Here is a 22,377-nt window from a genome sequence, read left to right as displayed (position 1 = left end):
CAAGTGTGTTGATTTCATCAGGTCTCTCTTTGAGTGTGAAAAATATCATTAAGGAACTGATTAGAAATGAAATACAGCAGGGGGAGGGTTTCACAGAGTTCAGTGAAGTGAAGTAAAGGTGGACACAGGAGCTTTTAGACTGACTTTGTGGGTAAGGTGGCTTTGGTCATTGCATCCACGTGTGGCCTCTTTGACGGGCTTCCCAGGTGGAGCTCGTGGTAAAGAACCCACCTACCCATGCAGAAGACATGAGAGATGTGGGTTTGATCCATGGGTCAGGAAGATCCCCTGGAGAAGGGCATGGCAACCCACTCCAGTATTCTTGCCTGGAGAATCCCACGGACAGAGGAGCCTGGCGGGCTACAGTCCATGGGGTAGCAAAGAGTCGTACGCTGACTGAAGTGACTTAGCATGTATGCATGTGGCCTTTATGGCAGCTGCCTCCAAATTCACAGCTCTGGTACTATTCTTTGTCGTAAGTTCTAAATTGTTCTAACTGTATCTTGGCCATCCCAACTGATATCCCTACTGACGTGTCATGCTTAACATGTCCAGAATGAGCTTCAGTTTCTCTTTCAGAGCTGATTCTCTTCCAGATGTGATGCTATCGATAGCCTGTCTCCTGCCATCTTTAATGACAGCCCTTGGATGGAGTTCCCTCTCTTCTGAGCTTATATGTAAATAATTCCACCTTTTTCCCTTTCCCCCCTTATATCTAGTTGGCCTCTAAATCTTGCTATTTCTTTGTTTTGTTTCTTCATCTCTCTTTTTCTCATTCTGCACATTCTGTGAGCATCTTCCTTCTTACTTAGCAGGTGCTCACGAAATGCTAGAGAATGAATAGAAATGAATGAATAAAAGTTGACGTCACCCAAGAGCCAAAACTCTTTTAGTAGTACCAGGAGATCCTGTAAATTTATTTTGGTTTCTTACTCAAGGAAACTGCAGCCATCTCTCTTCCTCTTAAAGCTAGACAGACATTTAGTTATCTTTGAAAGCAGCAATGTGACTTTTGTCCCACATCCTAATGTGTTGTTTTAAAAACCATAGCTGATGCAGTGAATAATGCAGCTGGCTTTGGGTTCAGCGGAGTGGATAAGAATGGAAATTTCTCTTGGGATCTGCTTTCTAACCTAAACATCTGGAAAATTGAGGTGAGTGTACCATGCTTTTGAATGACGCTGCCATTGTGAATACAGCAAACGGTGTGCTGTGAGTGTGATATACATGGGAGGTCCTCGTTAGTGTCCAGGAAAAAGCCACAATCAGGGAATGCTGGCTCCAGCAGTCTCTGAAACATTCTGTATCTCAGAACTCTTTTCCTTATGTATATATATATATATTTTTTTTTTAAGGTACCTACTTTCTTGGCATTATTAATGGTTCTAGTAATAATGACACATGGAAAGCCTGCCAAAGAGCCAGGAAAATCTTTTTGTTGTATCAACTAGAAAGTACATTTTCATGTCATTTTCTCTTGGTGACATTTTCCTTTCCTCAAAGATACAGACTAGCATTGTATTGACAGTGTTCTCTGTGGCTCCTTTGGAAACATTTATAATGCATCTGCTTTTAAGAATTGCAACAGTGCACAGCTTTTAGGCCTCTAGAATTAGAGTGGTGTTTTCTCTTTCGCTGGCTTTGTTCTTGGACCACAGTTCTCGGTATTATCATTTCCATCTCTAGAGGTGATCTCTGTGGGGCCCCATCCTTCTTGATATGCTCAGCGTTGTCATTCCTCAGCGCTGAAGGGAATGCCAAGCCTCTGGCTGTTTTCCTCCTTGCAGCCGGAGGGCATGATTCTCAACACACAGAAGTGCTGGTTCTCCAGCCAAGAGACCCCTGGTTGCTGTTGGCTATGCCACTGGAGAGTCTAGGCAGACAGAGGACGTCCGTGTGGGGCAGGAAACCCCGGAGGTGGAGACTGACCCCTTGCCAGCCACATTCGGTGGGAACAAGGCCACAGGGAGGCCTGGGGGACAGCCTCCACCTTCTTGATACCTGGGGCTTCTCTTCATTTGAATGGACACGATCCAGCCTCCAGAACAACCTCTCTCTTTTGTTTTTCTATATAGATGATGTCAGAGAGCAACGTGTTATGACTTTCCTCCCCTTTCCCACTAAAATTCTCGTCACCCTCAAAACTCTCGGACCCCGGCTGGCTGCTTTGGCGTGCTGAGGGTAAATGGGCCTTCAGGGTGGGTCCCCTGGACCTCCGGCTGCCCACCAACCCCTCCACTGCGGCCCTGAGGACAGAGCCCTCTCACTGTGCGTGTGTGTTCTGGGGGATACTGAGTCATGTATTTATTATGATAGAACACCAGGAGGAGAAAGTTTGTATTTCCGGTGAAGCTGATATACAGCCAGGAGCTAAGTAGGACCACCAAGGAAGTCTGATTGAATTTAGGCACTTTTAGATCTGTGTGGATAGCATTTTATTAGCCATGGAAGATGGCTAAATGGATAAATAAAACTCCTTAGGGCAGCAGACCTCACCAGGGACCAGTTTCGTGGAAGACACTTTTTTCCTGGACCAGGGGCAGGGAATGGTTTTAGGGTGATTCAAGCTCATTACGTCTATTGTGTGCCTCATATCTATTGTTATTACATCAGCTCCACCTCAGATCATCCGGCATTAGATCCTGGAGGTTGGAGACCCCTGCCTTAGGGTTTTGAAACTAAAAGCTCGTAGTAGACAAATCTGTCTGTCCATCCTTGATGCATTCTCCCTCTTCCTCCATTCCTTCTAAACATATTACGTTAGGCCAATGTGTGGCCTAAAATTTTCTTATGGTTGAAACAGAAAACAGTGACATCTACATTTTCCAACTTCATTAGGAATTCTAGTTCTTAAATGTTTGCTACCTGCTTTCTACACCCAGCCTTTATTATTATTATTTTTTTTTTTTTGAATTAGGAAACCCAATTTATGACTTATTTCGGAATCTTTCTGCATGGTTGACCTACCTGCGTCATGCCGGCGGGGTGATATTTTCTTGTTTCCTTTTCTGTATTGTGACTCCTTCATGCGTGAAATCTCCTTACTATTCTAGATACAATTGGAAGCATTTGAACCTGTGTAGCTCCTTGCAGAATAACTGCACCAGACTGACCTAGTTTACAGCTGGCCCCAGAGTGAAACGATGACAATTGAATTCAAGGTGTCTCCGGAAGGGCCCTAAATTCACAGGATGAAGCTTTTCCTGTGGCAAATCCCATTTTAGAGAGTTTAGTTTTAAAATTCAGATGACTTGGGTTTTGTGTTTAACCGGAATGGAAGGAAAACCCACAAAACATTCTTTCGGTCATCCTAAAATTTGAAAATAGATTTTGAGAGAAATTGAGACTCTGAGAGCCAAGTTTTAGTTGCAAAGGAAATCTTGTGAAGCCCATAAAGTCTGACTGTGTACACTGAGTCAATCACCGTGGAAATAGCACCTCTAGCCTGCCGCCAGGGAAATTCTGGGGAGGACTTTCCGTTTCTGGGGATATTTAAAGCTAATGATAGGTGTTATTTTCTCCTTTCTAGACTGCCACAAGTTTCAAAATGTACGTAGAGAACTGGAATATTCAGACAGCTACTTGGCTAAAGCGGTAAGGAAAACAAAAATGACCTTGTTACTCATGGCACTGGGATATGTTTAGATGGGCAGCATTAGATGAACAGCCGTAGTCTGCCGGGTCATGTCAGCTGGCACTTTTGTTTGGTATTAACATCTATGCTGTGTCAACGAAAAAGTAGGAATAATTTGAGAAGGTCACAATGTAGTATATTTATTTCACTGTACCAAATACTTGCTAATGCCATTCCTGTGTACCAGGTACTCATTTAATCCTCATAGCAATCCCATGAAGTGTTGGTACTTACTATCTCCGTTTTACTGATGAGGAAAGTGAGGCACAGAGAGCTTGTGTAACTTGCCCAAAGTCACACAGCTAAGGAGTAATAAGCATGAGTCCAGCACATCTCCAGAGCCAGGCTCTTAACCTCTGTGATGTGCGGCTGCTTACCTAGAGGAGAGGCCATTGCTCAGATGTCAAGGAGGGGCAGTGTCAGCATCGCGTCACAGAGGACTGCTGTTTATTTTATCTGTAGCATTGAAAACTTTATGGTACCCCCCACATGTTGATGCTTTTTAACTTTGTATTTTTGGTATTTCTCTGTCCTTTTGTTTTTCCACCCATTCCAAAATTAGAAATATTACTGCTTATGGAACTAATGACATGCTATCCTCGAAGCAACAGACGCTAGCTCATGAATATTCCTAATACATGAATGCAGAGAGAGTATAAAAATATTAAACTGTCAGTTCTACTGTTTTTGATAAGTAGCATTTTTCATCTTGTTAAAACATTGGGGTCAAAGAAGAGACAGTGTATAACAGTTCTACCAGAGTAAACTCATGCAATTAATCTGAACATGCACGTTTTGAAAATTTGCCCTTAAGGTACTGCTATTAATTTTGTGAATCATTTTAGCATAAACCTCTATTTCTGTGTATTGAATGACCCCAATGTATTGAGAATCCTATAGTCTCCGCTAGGAGCTTGTTCTCCATAAACATTTTTTATGTGAACATATATAAAAAAATATTTTTAAAAAATCATTTTAGAAAATGGAATATTTCATTCATACATGAAGATACAGAGAAGTAAGAAATAAACATCCATGAAAAGTACCGCTCGTTTAAGAAGAAATATCACACGTGGAATTCCATCCTTGTTTCTTTCCTCAAATGCATTCCCTCTCTTCCCATAAAGAGAAAGCCGTGATCCTTTGGTTTTAACTCAGTTACTTTTGACTGTTGGGATTTATTTTTCATCTGGGCTGTCTCATTTAGGAAGCCATGAAGTTGCTCCCCAGGGTACCACTGTCAATCTCTAGACTGGATTTGGGAGGAAGTCCCCTGTCACTTTGTTTTAATAAACTACCAAGAAGCCGGAGCTCCCCAGGGTATTTCCTGGCAGTTCCTGGACTCTCATAATGCTCTCACTCTTGAAGGCAAATTCATGGATTGGAATCCGATGGACACTGAGAACTGAAGAGGTCCTGTAACGGACGTGTTGATTTTGTGCTGGAGTCATGGCCAAGAGAGATGAGAAGGCTGCAGTATTGTTTGTTGTTGTTGTTGTTGTTTAAGGTGGCATTGGGGCCAGTGTGGAAAGTAAATTATTTCCACTAAATGAGGACCCTTATCTGGTTCTAAATGTTTTTAAAGCCAATGGCACTTTTCCAGTCTGGAAGATCCCCTAGAGAAGGAAATGGCAACCCACTCCAGTATTCTTTCCTGGGAAATCCCATGGATAGAGGAGCTTGGCGGGCTATAGTCCTTGGGGTTACAAGAGAGTCAGACATGACTTTAGTGTTTAAGAAAACTAGAGTTCAAGGCTGCTTGGGCTACACTGAAAGTCCCTGACGAGGGTTAGGCAGGCATGCCGTCAATGGATCATCAAGTGATTTCTGCATGATTGGATCCAACAAGATGCAGGTGGCGGTGAAAATTCCTGACATGTTTGACCTGAGGCTCATTGTACTTTCCTGTCTCCAGTGTGTGCTACGAGCGGGTTCCCTGGTACCCCACAGTGCTGACCTTCATCCTGTCTGCATTATGGCACGGTGTCTACCCTGGGTACTACTTCACTTTCTTAACTGGAATCCTTGTCACTCTAGCAGCCAGAACGGTAAGCTTCCTTCGGATATGGGGTGTTCTCCTTAGTAATCAGATGCCTGTGTGTGTGTTGTCTTTTAGGTCCCAGCAGGTTGGGGACCATGGTGGGAGTGATGTTTTGAGAATTCAACAGAAGTCTTCCTATTAGAGAAATATTTCAGTATATAGGAACTTATGGTCATAAAATGGTTAACTTTTATTTTCATATTACTTACAGGGAGTGTTTGCAAAACAAAAGGACTCTTAGGAACAATGTTTAGTACCTTAAGAGATGAAAATATTTTTAATCATTAAAGGCTACTAATTACAGGTGACTAACATTATTCATAGAAGAGAAGGAAATGGCAACCCACTCCAGTATTCTTGCCTAGAGAATCCCGGTGGGCTGCTGCCCATAGGGTCACACAGAGTCGGACACCACTGAAGCGACTTAGCATGCATAGCATCATTATTCATTCATGGAGATTCCATAAAACTTCGTTTTGCTTATACTATACATAATGTCTCTCTCCCTAATCCTACACCTAAAAATAATTTGATCTCTGAGCAACTGTAAAAATTGCAGCCACAGGAACTGTTCTCTTAAAGATTTCTCTAACCTCTCGTGTTTAAGTTTGTGTAAAGTCCTTTGTGAATTTTATAAATTTAGTTCTCTAGGTTTTAGGAGTAGCCTTCAGTTTGTCCTAGACTGTTCATATGATTTGCTGGCTGCAGAGCAAAAATAATGACAGAATTAAAAAAAACAAACATGACTCCTCAAAAATGACGTGAACATGTACAAAAGTAATGACAAGTCTGTGTATTCTGTCAGATACAGAGCTTTGAATTTTATTTCACTTCAGTACCTGATACTGATTCAGGTGCCAAGAGCTTTCAATGAGATTTGTTGAGCTGGTATTTTAGATGTGGGTTTAGGAGCCCTAATAAAGCTATTCACTGATTCTTTTATTTTTTAAAAATATGTTTATTGAGTGCCTCCTACATGCCAAGTGCTGTGATGGTTACTGGAGGAAAAAATGGAGAACAGAAGGGATATGGTCCCTATTCCTGGTCTGCCGCTGAGTATAGAGACATAACATCTATTATAAACGGGAAACAGCTCATATAAACGCATCACATCTTCCTGTTTGTTCAGTGGAGAAAGTGGTTAGAGTAGGATTTCTTTCCCATTTCTTTTAGCTACTGACTCATTGTTGAATTCATCTGTTCGATTAATATTTCAGGAGCCCTTTTATATGTTAGTAGGTGCTGGGCTACTGCAGTGAACAAGAGTTCTTCACCCATGGAATTTTTATTAGATTGGCCAAAAAGTTCACTCGTGTTTCTCCTTAAGCACTTGTAGAAAAATTTGTATGAAACTTTTTGGTGACCCAATATTTTATTTATATAAATGTTTGTTGTGTGAACATAGGTAATTGATTATTCTGATTAGCACAGTTTAAAGTTTCATAGCAACCCAGTTCAGTATTGTTGCCTGGGAAATCCCATGGACAGAGGAGCCTGGCTGGGCTACAGTCCATGGGGGTCACAAGAGAGTCAGACATGACTTAGTGACTACACAAGAACAATAAAAGTGTATATTGTACATATTTGTGCAGTGAAAGCAAGCATTTTCTTTTTTCCCATTCATATACCAACTTAGGTCATATAACTAAAAACAGATGGAAGGACAAAGGCTAGAATTTTGTTAATACATTCAGAGTATTATTTCTTAAAATTGTCTTTCGTTCAGTTGATCTTAATTGCTATAAAAGCATTGATTTATTGGGTTGGGCCAAAAATTTGTTCAAGTTTTTCTGTAACATCTTTTGCAAAAGCCCAAATGAACTTTTGGGCCAACCCAGTATGTAAAGCCTCTCAAGTGACCTTGGAACGTCTTCCACAAACTGAGCCAGATAAGTGATGGAGAGAGGGTTGACAGAACAGTGTTTCCATTTTTCTCCCCTGAAGGGAGAATGAACTCAAACAGTCATGAAGTGTCTCAGGCCTAGGAAGTTACTTAATGAAATCTCTTACATGGTTCTCAGTACTGCCCATGGATGGACCTCCAGCCTCTGTCTAGAGGACCTTAGAGCCAAGGAAGAGTCCTTACCCTCCTAGGCAGCCCTGGGATGCCTTTCGTGCTTTGGGGCTGACCTGCCTTTAAACCAGCCATTGTTTCAAATCTGTCTTTGGTTCTGGCATCTGGAAATTGGGTGTCTTTCTGGAAACAACTCTGTGTCCAAAGACCTACAAATCCTTTGACACCCAGCATTTTTCATCTCAAAGAGTTTTGTTTCCTTGTCTGTAAAATGGGCATAATGATGTTTACCTGATAGATTTGTTGGGAGAATCAGAGATGATACCCATAAAGAATTTGCACAGGCTTGGCATGCTGTAAGCACTCAATAAATGGTATTGTGTCATTTATTAAAAAAAGTGTCATTATGACACTATTATATTATCACCATTATTCAAAGGAAGTAAGACACAGTGCAGAGACTTTTCTACAAGGATATACATCACAAAATTGTTTACAAAGTTTCCCATAATTAAAATTGTGTCAGATTAGTATTTACTGACATGGAAAAAAGTTCATGCTATGTTGCTAAGTGAAAAAAACAGGCTAACCATCTAGTGATGCCATTGGAAATGTAAGTATGAATATGTATGAATAGAAAAGAGACTTGAAAGGGTTTTTCAACAATGCTTTTCTCTGGGAGATGTTTAAAAAAAAATATGACTCTGCTTAGTTGTTCTTTAAACACTTTTCCACAGTGAATGGATGTGTACTTTTTAATGGTATTTTTGGTTGAAAATAGAACTCAGATGGTTTGGTAGTTTTTATCTCCTGTGATCCTGAGGTGAACTACCTGCATGCATGGAATAAAAGTTTTTATTTTTTGCACCCCGCCCCCCACGGCTTCCTTGGCGAGCAGGTGAGGAAAAAGTACAGACATTACTTCCTTTCTTCAAAAGCCCTCAAGGTTGCTTATGACATAGTCACCTGGGCTGCCACTCAGCTGGCTGTCTCTTACACGGTGGCCCCCTTCGTTATGCTGGCTGTGGAACCCACCATCAGCTTGTACAAGTAAGTTTCCCTCGTTCCCAACTGCTCTGTAGAAAACTCGTCTGGTAACCTCTGTGTTTGACTTAGGAGCTGGTAAACTGAATCAGCCAGTACTGACAGTTTCTGTGTACGTTCTCGATGGGAAAATGTCTTAGAGAAGGCTTTAGGAGGAAGGATGCCAACAAATAGTAATGCAGATGGAGCAGAGTGGCCCTTGAGCCATTCCTAATATAAGTAAGGGATGCTTATGGTAGTGAATCCCTATGGGATGGGTCTGGATTACAAGCTCAGAGAGTGAGTTCACTGCCCTTACCTCTTTTTTTCCAGGGGCTAGGCTCTTTTGGAGGCCTTGGGGCACCCCAGGAGGGACAGAACGCAGGCAGGAGCTGGATTCACCCCACAGACGAGGCCTTTAGGGAACGGGTGTCAGCCCCGTGTATTCAAACACCAGCCCTCCAGCTGAACCGCAAACCTCTTCTTGATTACTTTTATTGTTTCACTCCTCTGTTGAATTAGTCATATTTCTCTACTCTCAGAGAAATGGTTATGTGACCTCTGGCAAGTTATTAACCTCTTTTACCTGTGTTTTCTCAACTGTAAAATGAAGGTAAGAATAGAATTCATCTCAAAACACCTTTGTCAGGATTGAATGAGGCAGACGTACAAAGAACCCAGCCCAGTGTCGGACGCTGTAGGCTGTGCTCGGTAAATACTGACTTGTATTGTTTACTGATTTGCAGGGACTTCTGTAGATTAAGTTTGGGCCATAGCTACAGTCAGAAAAGTGGCTTGGAAATAGACATGCAAACATGCCTTACTGTACATCAGAGACTGGATACACTGGTTAGGAATGATCAAAGATACTCACTGCTCAGTAGAGGTATCAGAGTCTAGAGGTGGGATTTTTTTTTTTTCCTTTTCAGGTTGAAGTCTGTTTCTATAATTCCAGTTAGGTCATAGGAGTTATGTCCAGATAACATGGAAGTTGAACTGGTTTATATACAGCTTTTTCTAGACAAGGGATGCCAGATTAGTGGAAAAAGAATTATAATCTTCAGCCAAAAAAACCCCTCAGTTCAGCTGCCACAGAGGTAGAAGCCATGAGCTGTCCCGCCTGCACGAGGCTCCCTCTTCCCAGAGGTACCTGCCCCCCCGAGCCTGCACCATCTTGGTTTTACCGCCTATGTCCCCTCCCTCCGAGCAGCCCTACATGCTCACAGCTCCATTTTCCTTTCCCTTTCCTAGTGCCCTCCAACCAGCATTTGCCCTTTATTATCTTGTACATTTTAACACTCTCTGAAGCAGCCTTTAAGTCCAGCTGAGCTATCCTCCTGGAGTTTGGGGCTTAGGTGCTAATTGTCTTTGTTAGTGATCTGGTTACAAAAAGTCTCATAGGTTTTGAGGTGTCTGCTTGTAACTTGTAACCCTCGGTCCTTTTGCCCCTTTTCTTTGGAGAGAGGAAAGAGGAGAGAGCTGCTCGAGAGGAGATGACCTTTTATAAAGAAGTGGAACCGTGAAATAAACAAGGAGTTATGTTAAACAGTTTTTTTTTTTTTCTTTAACAGGCGTTGAGACAGATTGATTTGCATTCCTAAATCAGATGGCTGAGGGTTCCCCCAGTGTCTGGAAAATCTAAGTCACTATGCAGATAAAGAAACAGGAACTGGAGAGGCGAAACATACACACCCCAGTCCTGGTATTTTAAGCACGTGATGTTGCTAGATGCAATATTTTTTTTCCAGGAATATGTGTGTCATATTATAGCAGAAGTGCCTGTATTTAACTCAATATCATTTAATCGATCCCTGGGTCGGAAAGATGCTCTGGAGAAGGGCAACTCACTTCAGTGTTCTTGCCTGGAGGACCCCATGGACAGAAGAGCCTGGCAGGCTGTAGGCCATAGGGTTGCACAGCATGGCATGCTAGGCACCGCTCTAGAAGCTGGGACTGGGATCGTGAGCAAAAGATAGAGCTCATTCCTTCTTCCATGGAGGAGATAGCTTGATCACTTCTAAGTGATAGGAAATAATTGACAGATTTATAAATACACACTAAGATCAGACCCTTGAATGAATGGTACAAAGATTTTGTACCATGTACATGGTGCACGTAACAGGAATCCGACTCTTGAGAGAAAGCAGCATTGAGCTTTCTTTCCTGGAGGCTGCACCATGGGAGTGTGAAGCAGGTATAGAGTGTGTGGGGGTGCTGAGGGGGCGGCTGGAGCACTGCGGGTTGGGCTGCAAACCCTGGGAGCAGCACAGATAGGCTCCACTGTAAGAGGAAGAAGCCATGAGCGTGGGGCGACTCTAGAACCAATCCAAGGTCGAGCAGTGAGCTGAGGAGAGAGAATGGTAGGTGTCACTGTCCCTGTTTATTATTTATGGCCATGGAGGCTCAGAGAGGGTGAGTGATTTAACAGATGTCACACTTGCAAAGTTTTTGGAAGAATGTTATCACTTGGGAGTCACACACCAGTGGTGATTTGTTTGTGATCACATGCATTTAACCAACTAAGTATGCTAAAGTCTGCATTTAGGCAGGAGCTTTAGGGAAAGAAATGATTATCAGTCCAGATCACTCTCAGGAGGTTTCCATTTCTTTTTAAAAACAACCTAATTTACTTAAAAGGCACACAGACCTCTGTTTAGAGTGAAATTGACATTTGTGTCACTTTCGTCAGTTTCAAGTAATTCAGCCTAAGTGGTGTGTTGCTTTCCTCTCTGCTTATGTATACCATTTAAATCCCTACCTAGGTCAGCTCTCTCCAGGAGAAGCTTCTACAGTGACGGAAATGCCATCCAGTAGGTTGGCCGTCAGCACATGTGGCCACTGAGCTTTTGAAATGTGTCTAGTGTGACTGAGAAACAGTTTTCAACTTAATCTAATTTTAATTAATTTGAATTTTAACAGCTGCATGGCTGTTGCCAATGGCTATTATAGATTGCCTCTCAAAAGTGTTTTTAAAACAATTCTTTTTCAGAAACTCTTAGGGGACTCTCTGAATCTGGCAGAAGAAATTAATGGAGATGGGTCTGGCCAGATCTGTTCCTCTCTAGTGGGTAATTTCAGTAACTGGAGATGATTGGCAGTCGTATGCAAATCCACTTCTCACGGTACCCTTCCTTGATTGACATTTAAGTGTCAGACGGGCTTTGTTTTTCTGTCTTGTCACTTTTCAATCTGTAGTGACTAAAAATCCTGCTTTAAATTTCGTAGTCTACTTTTTTCCCTTGTAGTTGTGAGACCCAGTGAACATCTGAATGTATCATGAAAGAACTTGTGTTTCCAAAAACGTGGCAGAGTAGAAGGATTTGAGCTCACTTCCTCTCAGGAAATCACAAAACTCACACCTAAGTGCGGAACAGCCATCGACCAAGAAGACTGGAGCCTACCCCAAATGATATTTTATATTCAAAGAGAAAGAAGAAGCCACACGAGACGGCAGGAGGGGTGCTTTCACAGCACAGTCAAATCCTATGTCCACCAGGTGGGCAGCCCATAGACTGGAAAAGAATGATATCACAGCGGTTCTCTCACAAGATCTCCCACATCATGCTCCCCAGCATGAAGGTCCAGCCCTGAGAGGAGGGACCCCAGAGCATCTGGCCTTGGAGGTCAGTGGGGCTTGAGTACAGGACTGGGGGAGACAGAGTCCACTCTTGGAGGGCACAGACAAGGTTTTGTACACACTGGGAGCCAGCCCAGAGTAGTCAACTCCCTAGGAGCTGGGGTTGGACCTATGGGTCCTGGAGGATCTCCTGTGGGTTGGCTGTGGCCCATTGGGGGAGGGGTAAGGACAGTGGTGGCAGCCATTTTTGCATCCAGACCCGGCTCTAACCAACAGCCTACAGCTCCAGTGCTGGAACACCTCAGACAGAACAATCCGCAGGAACGCAGCCACACTGAGGTCACCTGGTCCTTGTGTTAGTTTCTCAGTAGCCCGCCAAGGTTAGAGTTGCTCTGTCCATGGGATTCTCCAGGCAACAATACTGGAGTGGGTGGCCATTCCCTTGTCCAGGGGATCTTCATGACCCAGGGATGTAACCCCATTCTCCTGAACTGCAGGCAGATTCTTTGCCGTCTGAGCCACCAGGGAAGTCTCAGCCACCTCTAAAGACACCCCTTGACACAATCCTGACCAATGCCAGAGCACCTTACCTGCCTCCTGAGAAACCTGTATGCAAATCAAGAAGCAACAGTTAGAACCAGACATGGAACAACAGACTGGTTCCCAACTGGGAAAGGAGCATGTCAAGACTTTATATTGTCACCCTGCTTATTTAACTTATATCAGGGGGACATCATGTGAAATACCAGGCTGGATGAACCACAAGCTGGAATCTAGATTTCCAGGAGAAATATCAATAACCTCAGATATGCAGATGATACCACACTTATGGCAGAAGGCGAGGAGGAACTAAAGAGCCTGTTGATGAAAGTGAAAGAGGAGACTGAAAAAGTTGGCTTAAAACTCAACATTCAAAAAACGAAGATCACGGTATCTGGTTCCATCACTTCATGGCAAATAGATGGGGAAACAATGGAAACAGTGACAGACTTTATTGTCTTTGGCTCCAAAATGACTGCAGATGGTGACTGCAGCCATGAAATTAAGACACACGCTCCTTGGAAGAAGAGCTATGACCAACTTAGACATCATATTAAAAACCAGAGACATCCACATAGTCAAAGCTATGGTTTTTCCAGCAGTCATGTATGGATGTGAGAGTTGGACTATAAAGAAAGCTGAGCACTAAAGAACTGATACTTTTAAACTGTGGTGCAAGAGAAGACTCTTGAGAGTCCCTTAGATTGCAAGGATATCCAACCAGTCCATGCTAAAGGAAATCAGTCCTGAATCTTCATTGGAAGGACTCATGTTGAAGCTGAAGCTCCAGTACTTTGGCCACCTGATGTGAAGAATTGACTCATTGGGAAAGACCCTGATGCTGGGAAAGATTGAAGGCAGGAGGAGAAGGGGATGCCAGAGGATGCCATCCAGTGATGAGTTGGATGGCATCCCTGACCTGACCTGATGGACATGAGTTTGAGCAAGCCCTGGGAGTTGGTGATGGACATGGAAGCCTGGCGTGCTGCCGTCCACGGGGTCACAAAGAGTCACACACAACTGAACTGAACTGACAAGATCCTGACCACCTGAATGACAAGACCCAGCTCCTGGTGGGCGGGCACCAGTTCCAACCACAAGGAAACCTGCACAAACCTCAGGACCAATGTCAGCCACTAGAGGGCAGACATGTGAAGCAAGAGAAGCTATGATCCTCAGGCCTAAAGCAAAGGAAAGAAAGACGACAAACGAAATCCAAAGTTAGTAGAAGGAAAGAAATAGATCAGAGCAGAAATAGAGATGAATAATGGAAAAAAAATCAAACTAAAAGCTTTTTAAGAATGTAAACAAGATTGATAAATTTAACCAGACTCATCAAGGATAAAAGGGAGAGAACTCAAATCAATAAAATGAGGAATGAAAAAGAAGTTAAACTGACACCACAGAAATATAAAGAGTTTTAAAAGACTACTACAAACAACTATATGCCAATAAAATGGACAACCTAGAAGAAATGGCTAAATTCTTAGAAAGGTACAACCCTCCAAGACTGAACCAGGAAGAAATAGAACAGACCTGTTCAATTTCAGGTGCTGAAGTTGAAACTGATTAAAAATCTTCCAACAAATATAAGTTCAGGACCAGATGACCTCCCAGGCAAACTCTATCAAACATTTAGAGAGGCGTTAACACCAATCCTTCTGAAACTCTTCCAAAAAATTGCAGAGGAAGGAACCCTAATGTGTATTGCAGCACTGTTTACAATAGCCAAGACACGGAAGCAACCTAAACGTCCATCAACAGATGAATGGATAAAGAAGATGTGGTATATATATATATATATATATATATATATATACAGTGGGTCCCTTGGAGGAGGGCATGGCAGCCCACTCTAGTGTTCTTGCCTGGAGAATCCCCATGGACAGAGGAGCCTGGTGGACTATAGTCCACGGGGTGGCAGAGAGTCAGACATGACAAGTGACTAAGCACATTACTCAACCATAAAAAGGATGGAATAATGCCATTTGCAGCGACATGGATAGACCTAGAGATTGTCATACTAAGTGAAATAAGCCAGACGAAGGCAAATACCATATCACCCACATGTGGAATTTGATTTTTAAAAAATGATACAAATGAACTCATGGACTTATTATGAAGTCGAAACAGACTTACAGATACTGAAAACACACTTTTGGTTACCAGAGGGGAAATGTGGGGGTATGGAGGATAAATCAGGGGCTTGAGGTTAACGTACACACACTACTATATATAAGATAGGTAACCAACAAGGACCTGCTGTGTGGCACAAGGAACTCTATGCAATATTCTCTGACAAGCTATATAAGGACAGAATAAAAATGAATATATGTATAACTGAATCACTTCTTCACACATTTGAAACTAACACATTGTAAATCAACTATAATCCAATAAAAGAAGAAAAAGAATGAAATTGTCTTAGTTCAGGCTTCTGTGATTAAATACTATAGGCTGGGTGACTTAAACAGCAGACTTTGTTTTTTTTCCTTTGCAGTGGTAGAAGTTGGGAAGGTCAAGATCAAGGTGCCAGCAGATTTGGTTTCCAATGAGAGCTCTTTCAGGCTTGCAGAAGTTTGCCTTCTTGCTGTGTCCTCACATAGCAGAGAGAGACTGATGGAGACAGGGATAGCAAAAAAGATGGGTTGAGGGACAGTGAGAAGGACAGAGAGACAGCTCACACTCTGATTTCCTGTTATTTTCTAATAAATGCACTAATACTGTCATGGGGACCCCACCCTCATGGCCTCTTCTAAACCAAATCACTCCCTAAGGCTACTTCTTCCAATACCATCACATTGGAAGTCAGGGTTTCAGCGTATGTATTCGAGGAGGACAGAAATATTTAGTCTAGAGCAGAACACTTCTCTGAAACCATTTTCAAAAGGAAAATCTCCTAAGTTGTCTTTAACTAGATAACACTTACTAAATTCAGTGTATAAGAATGTTAGAATTTGTGTAGGAGTTTTTGTAGATAGCAAACTCCTTGAGAGTAGAACTATGTCCTATTCATCTGTATATCTGGACACCTACTTTAGTGCTAGAACACTATATAAATGTTAACTGAGTTCTTCCATAATAAAAAAAGATGAAGGGTTCTTTAACACTGGAGAGAAGTATGGAGTGTCAGAATAGGTTACTAAACCTTCCTGGGAGGTTGAAAAGAAAATTTTAACCCCTTGACTTCCAGAATATTTGATTGTAATCTAACATAACTGCTCCAGGGTAGATTTGACCACATGTAAATGATTCAGGCAAAAGGCAAAAACAGTCTGTTTTAGGAGAGCAGCTTTGGAAGCTGGAATTCCCTACGCCTTGGATGTGCCTATGAGAATCCCAGTCTATACTTGCAGAGCCAATGTGCTTCCCTGTTGAACTGTTTTTCACGCTCAATAATGTCCTGGTTTAAATACTAAATCAGATGACCACTCACCTGTGGCTGTTCACCCCTCTGCTGGCTAAATTGCTACTGCTTTGTCTGTACTGGTCTTTTCCATTCCCAAAAGAAGGGGTGTAGTCTTTATCTTTTTGTAGATCCCAGTTTAATCCTTCCTACATTCTAGGTGGGCTTCCTAGGTGGCTCAGTGGTAAAGAATCCCCTGTGATGTAGGAGATGTGGGTTCGATTCCTGGGTCGGGAAGATCCCTGGAGGAGGAAATGGCAACCCACTCCAGTATTCTTGCCTGAAAAACTCCACGGACAGAGGAGCCTGGTGGGCTACAGTCCATGGGGTCACAAGGATGACTGAGCAGCAGCGCGCACACACACACACGTACATACTTACTGAAAGAAGAAAAGGTATGCTTGCTTCTGCTGGAGCTCTTGACTCTTCTGTAGACCTGACCTTATGATCACAGAAGCTGGGGGATGAGATGTAAATGCCCCTTAACATTATTTTCTTCTGCTTTTCAAAAAGCATTGGAGAAACTCTAAGTTCAGTTTTTCCAAAGGAATATATAGCAATCATATAAAAGCTGTTCCTAATTACTTCATTCATTGATGTGTACAGATTTACTGAACATCTATACTGTGCCCAGTACCACACTTAGGCTGTAAGTCCACAAACCTCAAAAGCAAAATGTGTTCTAGTTTGGATGAAAATTATTGAGTCATGGGGTAGGCTTTTGAAATCTGGACTCTTGGGGCTCATAATGTCTACAAGAACCCTTGACACTTAGTGGAGCACATTGGCTAAAGTGTCAGTTGCTTTTGTGTTTGGGGAACATAGGGTAGGGCTTGAATTTGAATTCCATGCATCCTTATACTTTTAATATGGTGAGTTTCTAGCTGTGGGGTTAATGCTCTTGATCTGCTTATAACATCAGTGGGATAGTACCATGTGTCTGTCTGCAGATGGGCTGGTTGGTTTGCTCTGCCCAGCTCTGAGGTTTTGGTCCATCCCTGGCCCACTCACCCACTGTATGGAGTAGATCAAGGCAAGCACGAGGGCGGTCAGGTCCGCCCGTGCCAAAGGATGATGTACTTGCTTCATGTGACATTTCCCTTGTATATCCTCATTTGAAATACAGTGTGTATGTTTCTTCCTAGGTCTATGTACTTTTACTTACACATCATCAGTCTCCTGATCATTCTGTTCCTGCCAATCAAACCACAAGCTCATAATCAAAGGCGGCCTCAGACTCTGAACTCTGTTAATAAGAAAAAAATGGATTGATACCTCCACCAAAAAAAAAAAAAAAAATGCGGAACACTTAAGACTGCAAATCATTGGACAAAGACTCCAGAGTTCTCCAGTGACTCAGAGGCGATGTTTACATGCATTTTTTTTCTTGTTTGTTTTTTACGTGCAGGGAGTATTTTTGTAAGCCTTTTTGTACCATTAAATCAGCCATGCCCAGTTGATTTAATATTTCATAGGACATTTGAGTGGCATGGAGGTATGTGGAGAAAGTGCCAGAACTTGCAGAGACAGTGCATTCTGGGCATCTGGGTTTTTGTTTCTCTGGCATGATCTCCAGCCCCTGAAATCTGAATATTGGGAACCTGAGTGTCTGCTCCTGAAGTGAGAAGGGGAAGCTGAGATGAGTTGTCTTCCAGAATACACCCAAGATGGCTGTGCCTTGGGAAGCCCCCAGTCCTTTGACTGGTGACATTACTGTTCTCAAACACATTAACTACACTCAGAAGACTTCCGGGGAGGGACCGTGTGAAGGGAGGTCTGCAGAATACTGAAAACTCGATGAGCCAAGATCACCAACCGTGAACGGACACCTGTATGGACTTGAAGTCAGGCATGTGCCCTGAAGGCGGCTGTGTCCCCCCCACACCCCCCTCCCCCCAAGGGGTGTAACCCTTCTTTCTTCTGCAATGAGCCAAGATTGAAAATCAGAAAGTCTCCTGTCCAGGTACAAAGAGGTCTCAGAGGGGTTACTGTTCCCCATTGCACAAGTACATGCCTTCCACTTGCCCACACGTGGTCCTGAGAAAACACCCAAATTTCACACTATGAAGGCAGGAGGATACCTTTTTATAATTTTTTAAAAAATAAAATTACATTGAAGTTTGGGAAGAAGAGGCAGACATTTCTCTTCTCTTCCCTCACATCTTGGGAGTGTTCATGATCATGGCCATGGTGTTCACTTGGGCTGGTTTCCATTTTTCAGTTTCATAGTTGATTAAATTTGACATTATTTGAGTTGAATCATCCTGCCTGAAAGCAGAAATTGAAAAACGGTTTTCTTTTCTGTCTTTGTCATGAATGTGCTGTGTCTCCTTTGGGAAACTTCTACGGGGTGATATTCTATGTGGGAAAAGGAAATGTGGTATTAAATGCTACGGAAAATAACAATAATGACAATAAAACATGCTATCATGTTGTATTTTCAATCAAAAACCTTGGGAGGAGAGGATTTGTTCAAATAAGAGGGTAAAAAGTTAGTTTCTTACTAAATGAATACTGTGTTTCTATATAAAGGAAATATTTCTGAAAAGCATTGTTTATTGTGTCAGTAGCATCTTGCCATTCTGAAGCACGTGTGTGCATTTTGTGTGTCTGTGTTAACAAATGTGTACAAACTTAAAGGTCTTACTTGCTTAAAATTTGAGCATGGTGTCCTCACTCTATACTTTATGTCAGGCGCTTGGATGGTTTTGGTTTTTGGTTGGATTTCTGATCTTCATCCCCCTAAGTGCAGATAGGATTAACTTCCTTTTACAGATGAGGAAAGAGAGTCAAGAAGATGGTTGCTAACTGCCCCACAGTCACAGACTTCGTGGTTGAGCTAAGATTGGAATTCACGGTGGTCCCAGGAAGGCTGCTGGCCATGGGATCTTCCCATGCTGGTGCTTCTCTTTGGACAATGAAATGTGAAATGATGTTCTTGTCCCTTAAAGAGTCAGGGTGGCCCTGTGCTGCTCAAAACCTAAGCTCTAGTCCTGACGTGAGACAGTGGAAGTTAAGAAGTAGCACATTTGGGCCAGGGTAGGAGGCTCACCCCAATTTAATCAGGTAACCTTCTGGGACTTCCCCAATCCGCCTGCAATGCAGGAGACCCGGGTTTGGTCCCTGGATCAGGAAGATCCCCTGGCAAAGGGAATGGCTACCCACCCCAGTGTTCTTGCCTGGAGAATCCCATGCACAGAGGAGCCTGGTGGGCTACACTGGGGTTGCAAAGAGTCAGACACGACTGAGTGACTAACACTTCTTTCAATCTCCTAGCAACCCTTCTTAGTGTCCTGAAAGGAATCTTAGTGGATGCAGGGGGAAAAGGTAGGTGCCTAACATCCGTCAGAGTCTGCCTCCAGCAGGAATATTTTGAGGTACAAGACCAAAATACATAATCTTGTACACTAGCAAAAAATGGTGTATATCACCATTGGCATGGAGTGTGTGGAATAATCCATTTAACAATGAAATCCTTGAACTTGCAACATGATTTATGTCTGGGTTTCACTGTATTTTAAGTGTCTTCATTTCTGAGAGAGAAACTTTGGTGGCGAGAGGAGAGTTTATCATCGCTTTGCTTTGCAGGGACTCTGCCAACCCCTGAGTCCTGGGCAAGTGGGGACCACTGGTCCCCTAAGTGACCACCAGAATCAACTATTCATTATGGAATAAAGTCAAGCCTATGGCATCTGGGCTTACAGATTGCCTGTGTCAGACAGTGCTAGGTCCTGGGACACATTTTTGATACTACGAGGCTTTACCCAGTAATAAACGGATAACACATTGAAGAGCGATTCGTACCTTTCTCCCCCTGAGAACATTTACCCGTAGAAAAAAATTTCAATTTAGGACCCATATTTAGATAGAAGATGGGGACTATTTCTATCACCGTAGATTTCGTAGTTTTTAGGTATGACCTAAATCAAATCCTTTGTGATTATACAAATGGAAATGACAAATAGATTCAAGGGATTAGATCTGATCCAGTGCCTGAAAAACTATGGATAGAGGTTCGTAACATTGTACAGGAGGCAGTGACCATAACCATCTTCAAGAAAAAGAAATGCAACAAGGCAAAATGTTTGTCTGAGGAGGCCTTACAAATAGCTGTGAAAAGAAGAGAAGTGAAAGGCAAAGGAGAGATAAGAAAGCCTTCTTAAATGAACAATGCAAAGAAACAGAAGAAAACAACAGAACTGGAAAGACTAGAAAGCTCTTCAAGAAAATTAGAGATACCAAGGAAACATTTCATGCAAAGATGGGCACAATAAAGAACAGAAATGGTATGGACCTAACACAAGCAGAAGATGTTAAGAAGAGGTGGGAAGAATACACAGAAGAACTACACAAAAAGATCTTCATGACCCAGATAACTACAATGGTGTGACCACTCACCTAGAGCCAGGACATTCTGGAGTGTGAAGTCAAGTGGACCTTAGGAAGCATCACTATGAACAAAGTTAGTGGAGGTGATGGAATTCCAGCTGAGTTATTTCAAATCCTAAAACACGATTCTGTTAAAGTGCTGCACTCAATATGCCTCAAGAAGTAAGTTAGAAGCAGACATGGAACAACAGACTGGTTCCAAATTGGGAAAGGAGAATGTCAAGGCTGTATATTGTCACCCTGCTTATTTAACTTATATGCAGAGTACATCATGTGAAATGCCAGGCTGGATGAACTCAATCTGGAGTCAAGATTGCCAAAGAAATATCAATAACCTCAGGTATGCAGATGACACCACCTTTATGCCAAAAATGGAAGAGGAACTAAAGAGCCTCTTGATGAAAGTGAAAGAGGAGAGTGAAAACTGGCTTAAAACTCAACATTGTTCTCCTTAAGGGCCAGTCACCCTCTCGTTTACCCTCTAACAAATTTCTTTTTCTTGCCCGAAAGAAAAAATTCAGCATTCATAAAATGAAGATCATGACATCTGGTCCCATCACTTCATGGCAAATGGATGGGGAAGCAATGGAAACAGTGAGAGACTTTCTTTTTTTGGGCTCCAAAATCACTGCAGATGGTAACTGCAGCCATGAAATTAAAAGACGCTTGCTTCTTGGATGAAAAGGTATGACAAACCTAAGCAGTGTATTAAAAAGCAAAGACACCACTTTTGCCAAAAAAGTTTCATATAGTCAAAGCTATGCTTTTTCCAGTAGTCATGTATGGATGTGAGAGTTGGACCATAAAGAAAACTAAGCACCGAAGAATTGATGCCTTTAAACTGTAGTGCTGGAGAAGACTCTTGAGAGTCCCTTGGACTGCAAGGATATCCAACCAGTCAATCCTAGAGGAAATCAACTCTGAACATTCATTGGAAGGACCGATGGTGAAGCTCCAACACTTTGGCCACCTGATGCAAAGAACCGACTCATTAGAAAAAACCCTGATGCTGGGGAAGATTGAGGGCAGGAGGAGAAGGGGGTTACAGAGGAAGAGATAGTTGGATGACATCACTGACTCAATGGACATGAGTCTGAGCAAAATCCAGGAGATGGTGAAAGATAAGGAAGCCTGGTGCGCTGCAGTCCTTGGGATCACAGGAAGTCAGGCATGATGGAGTAACTTAACAAACAGTTTTGAGTTACCCTAAATGTATTATACATTTAATAAATATGTGTTGAGTTGATGAGCTTTAGGTTTAAAAGAAATACATTTTAGGGTTTTGTTTTGTTTTTTTAAAGGCCAGGTCTAGTCATCAGTGAAATGAAAATGAAAACCACAGTGAGATAATCAACCTCATGCTAGTCAGAATGGCTGTCATCAAAAAGAATAACAAATGTTGGTAAGAATGTGAAGATAAGGGAGCCCTCATATACCGTTGGTAGGAATGTAAATTGGAGAAGCTTCTGTGGAAAACAGTATGAAGATTCCTCTAAAGACTAAAAATAAAACTACCATATGATCTAATAATTCCACTCCTGGATATATATTAAAAAAAAAAAACCCAAAATGCTAATTCATAAAGAAACATGCAATCCTTTGTTCCTAGCAACCTTACTTATAATTGCTAAGGTATGGTAGCAAACTGAGTGTCCATTATCAGATGACTGGAGAGAGAAGATACAGTGTACACACACCTACATATAGAATATGCATACACACAATGGAATACTACTCAGCCATAGAAAGAACG

General features: G+C 42.3%; 1 protein-coding gene across 6 annotated transcripts in view; it reads left to right on the top strand.

Annotated features, from left to right (window-relative positions):
* Positions 1-18,897, top strand: part of MBOAT1 (membrane bound O-acyltransferase domain containing 1) — a 108,180-nt gene extending 89,283 nt beyond the window's left edge. For 2 of the 6 annotated variants that reach the window (XM_043449946.1, XM_043449947.1), the window contains 5 exons: positions 1,051-1,154; positions 3,530-3,594; positions 5,550-5,682; positions 8,588-8,739; positions 17,381-18,897. In XM_043449946.1, coding sequence (XP_043305881.1) covers positions 1,051-1,154; positions 3,530-3,594; positions 5,550-5,682; positions 8,588-8,739; positions 17,381-17,507 — 581 coding nt within the window. In that variant the 3' untranslated portion in view covers positions 17,508-18,897. The remainder of the gene's footprint in view (positions 1-1,050; positions 1,155-3,529; positions 3,595-5,549; positions 5,683-8,587; positions 8,740-17,380) is intronic. The other 4 variants (XR_006266056.1, XR_006266057.1, XM_043449949.1 and 1 more) reach the window with 4 other exon arrangements.
* The last annotated feature ends 3,480 nt before the right edge of the window (positions 18,898-22,377 follow it).

This window comes from Cervus canadensis, chromosome 28, assembly GCF_019320065.1.
Source record: "Cervus canadensis isolate Bull #8, Minnesota chromosome 28, ASM1932006v1, whole genome shotgun sequence".
Lineage (NCBI taxonomy): Eukaryota > Metazoa > Chordata > Mammalia > Artiodactyla > Cervidae > Cervus > Cervus canadensis.
The sequence above is the reverse complement of the archived record's forward strand: the minus strand, read 5'-3'. Positions and strand labels throughout refer to the sequence as shown.